This window comes from Priapulus caudatus, unplaced genomic scaffold, assembly GCF_000485595.1.
Source record: "Priapulus caudatus unplaced genomic scaffold, Priapulus_caudatus-5.0.1 Scaffold2151, whole genome shotgun sequence".
Lineage (NCBI taxonomy): Eukaryota > Metazoa > Priapulida > Priapulimorpha > Priapulimorphida > Priapulidae > Priapulus > Priapulus caudatus.
Window position 1 is genome coordinate 32,355 of NW_014579212.1, and position 4,043 is coordinate 36,397.

Genomic DNA, 4,043 nt, shown 5'->3' on the forward strand with positions numbered 1-4,043 from the left:
AATGACAACAACTGGAGACATAATTATGCACTAAAGTTTTCACTTTATTAGCTCTTTGAAAAAAGTGAATTGTCTCGTTGTCGTCATTTCAATATTTTCGGTGTAATTTAACTTGCATTTGAAAACCTGAACTTCTTATATATATATATATATATATATATATATATATATACTGGACAAAAGCCCGGTCATAGAATCCCCGAATCCGTGCCGGAGGTACACGGAGGGATGGAATAAGGAGACTTGTGACAGCTAGAACACTGACCCAGAATGACTATGACATAGGGGCCAGAATCACGACTCATGGAGATCAACATCGTAACAGCGCGGAAAGGGAGGGGCGCGATCACCGCCACGCATATTAGTTAGGGGAGATAGCAGTGGCAATCCGCACTCTGCCGGCTTGTCGGGAGGGCCGGTTGGTCAGAAGGGGAGCTAAATGGGAATCTGTGACGTAAGGGAAGAAACGCGATCGCGGACACGGGGCGCGCCGTATCAATAGGCGAAGCCACCGTTCTCGGGAGGCTTCTGGGGGCCAGCACCCGCTGAGAAAGGTGTAGTGTGTAGTACACGCGTCATCTTGCTTTCGGTAGTGCACAGAAACCTCATGTATTGTATAAAAGATTGAGTAAACACCAGTGAACGTTACTTCTTGTCTTGTCTTGTCTCTATCAGTCTACTACAGACCTTCTACTAAGGTAGTGCGAATCAAATGTCTACAATATATATAAGAACCACTTCAGCCTGAAACAGAAAATCACGGGTTTTTTATGCGGGTGTTTACTGTATTCACGCCGTAGTAAATAGAATTGCTCGAAAACCCACACACACATATAGTCTAACGCACTTGGAACTATTTGTAATTGATAACTGCGTTTCGGCGGGGATATCTGCTTGTCACGAGGGTTCCTTTTGGACGTATATATTATATATAATCTACGTTTTCTAAAATTAAAACTTTCTGCGTCTGCTTTTATATTAACTAACGCCTGCAATACGAGTCGGATAAGTGAAACAATATGAAGCATAAATTTGGCCAGCTCGGCAGCAATTGCGCATTTGCAGATTTATTTGGTAACCAACTAGACTGTATATATAATATATTGTTGTGATAAATAATAAAACGTGAGATGAGTTACAAACTGAATAACCTGTCAATTTTTTTTATAATAAAATGCGGTAAATTTGTCACAAACGATTTCGCTTCTCGCATTATTGCCAACTAACAAACAATAGTTTAGCATAAATCCCAAACAGTCGCGTCAGTAATCACTACATTAACGTCTTATATATATACAGGCGCGCAAATCCATTTTGAAATGGGGGGGACACCAGTAGCGAGCACGCGAAGGGGGGCCCTCCCCCAGAAACATTTTGAAATCAGACCCCCTCAGCTGCGTTTTCTGCGCGAGCAGGCGGGGTCGTCCGGACCCCCTGGACCGACCCCCCTTCCCTGTGCACGCCCCTGCACACACACACACACACACACACACACACACACACACACACACACACACACACACATCAAGAAATCAAAAAGCAGAAAACCAATCATTTGGTGTTGAGGCTGATCACAAAATAAATTGATTCGTTATTATTGTTGGTCCAGTTATATCATATATTCGTATATATATATCATCAATTTGCAATGAAAATTACATTATTAAAACCGATGCTCAGTTACTCAGTGTCCTCTTGCGTGAATATAGCTCGTGTTCCAGTCTTAATTTTAAATCATGTCTAATGCGAGTGATATCTCCTAAACTTTCATAAACATACTTTCTCTTGATGATTTCTGCATAAGAATGATTTAATATAAGAAAAAAAAACATGTTAAAAAAGAAACGATACTAAATTTATCAAGACACATTGTTTTCTTAAGTTGTTCATGATCATTATTATGCTCTCAAGTGCACTTGAATAAAATAAAAGCTGTCAAAAAAAAGGGAAGAAGCCAATCGTTGACGCACTATCACACACAATAAAAAATTCTCACTTCACAAACACACCACACACAACACACACACCACACACACACACACACACATACCACACACACACACACCACACACACACACACAACACACACACACACTTACACACACAAATCATGGTGATACAAAAATCCGTGGGTGGGGATATTTTGATATGATGTCCCCCCTCTGAAATTCGTGGGGGACATGTCCCCCTGTTCCCCCTGGGTTTGCGCCCCTATATATATATATANCAACCAACAAGAAGGAATTGCAGAGATTCCTAGGAATGGTGACATATCTAGCAAAGTTTGTGCCTGATCTGTCTACGGAGACAGCACCGCTCAGATCACTCCTACATCACAAAACACAGTGGGAATGGCAGCACGAACATGAGAAAGCCTGGACGCGATTCAAAGACTTGCTATCTAGTGAACCAGTGCTGAAGTTTTATGACCCAAAGAGACAGATCAAGATGTCAACAGATGCTTCACAGTCAGGTTTAGGGGCTGTATTGCTGCAGTTTTATGATGGTGAATGGTGTCCTGTGGCATATGCTTCGAGAGCCATGACGGAGACCGAAACCCGTTACGCTCAGATCGAAAAGGAGACTCGGTAAAAAGAATTGAAAAGTATTGTATTCGGGTGTGAGCGTTTCCACCAGTATATTTATGGACAGAGTATCATCGCAGAGACCGACCATAAACCGCTTGTGTTTATCTTCGCAAAATCACTTGCTGATTGTCCGCCGAGAATCCAGCGACTGAAATTGCGACTACAGAAGTATGACCTGAAAATCACGTACACACCAGGGAAACACATGTACGCAGCAGATACATTGTCACGGGCATACATGAAGGACACAGGAAACAGTGACATTGACATTGAGGTGCAAGCGTACATTGATGGAGTCAAATCAACAACCAGTGTGTCGGAGTCACGCATGAAAGAAATCCAGGATGAAATGCAGAAAGATGCAGATCTACAGCTGCTGATGGTCACTATATTGAGTGGATGGCCAAACGACAGAGTGACTTGTCCAAGTCAAATTCTGGAATACTGGAACTATAGAGATGAACTGTCGGTGATTGACGGGATTATTTTCAAAGGGAGTCGAATTTTAATTCCCAAAAAACTCAGAAGTGAAATGCTGAAAAAGATTCATGTTGGACACCTCGGGATCGAGAAGTGTCGAAAACGTGCACGCGAAGTCCTATTTTGGCCAATGATGAACTCCGACATCGCCAATGTGGTCAAAGATTGTGAACATTATCTCACACATCGAAGCCGTCAACAAGTAGAGCCATTAGATCCTCATCCGATTGTAAGTCGACCATGGGAGAAAGTGGCAACCGACTTGTTTTCATACAGTGGTCGAGACTATCTGCTAGTAGTTGACGCGTATTCGAATTATCCAGAAGTCGCTGTGTTGTCAAACGCAACTAGCAGATCTGTGATTAACTCACTGAAGTCTACATTTGCCAGACATGGCGTACCAGAGGACGTGTTCGGAGACAACGGACCATGTTATGACAGCGCTGAATTCAAACAGTTTTCGGAAGACTGGGGTTTCAGACATACTACCTCAAGTCCAAGATACCCCAACTCCAACGGACTAGCCGAACGCACTGTACAGACAGTGAAGAACATTATTCGTAAATCCAAGGAAAGCGGCGAAGATCCTCAGTTAGGACTACTTGCTTATCGAAGTACACCGATGGAGAATGGCTATTCTCCAGCACAGATGTTGATGGGTAGAAGAATTCGCACAAACCTGCCCATTCGTACAAACCTACTGGAAACAAACACCAGCCAGAGAGTCGTCAAGAAGAAAGTGTTGTCGCAAAAGAAACAGAAACACTATCATGACCGTGGAACTAAGCAGCTTCCTGCTCTTGAACCCAGTTCCCGTGTTAGAGTGTTGAGCGACGATGGAAAAATCTGGCGCGAAAAAGGGGTAGTGATCAGAGAAGTCGCAAACAGGTCGTTTATGATTCAGACTGACAGAGGGTCTGATTTGCGAAAAAATCGATCGGTATTGCTAAAGCCCAACGAGCCTCTGCCAAGGCC

The 4,043-nt window shown here is 43.0% G+C and overlaps 1 protein-coding gene across 1 annotated transcript in view; it reads left to right on the top strand.

The window, feature by feature from the left end:
* Window positions 1–2,262: 2,262 nt before the first annotated feature.
* The window catches only part of LOC106818303 (uncharacterized protein K02A2.6-like), a 2,516-nt gene continuing 735 nt past the window's right edge, over window positions 2,263–4,043 (top strand). The window contains exons 1-2 of the mRNA XM_014823023.1: window positions 2,263–2,484; window positions 2,638–3,930. Of these exons, the coding sequence (XP_014678509.1) occupies window positions 2,263–2,484; window positions 2,638–3,930 (1,515 nt within the window). The remainder of the gene's footprint in view (window positions 2,485–2,637; window positions 3,931–4,043) is intronic.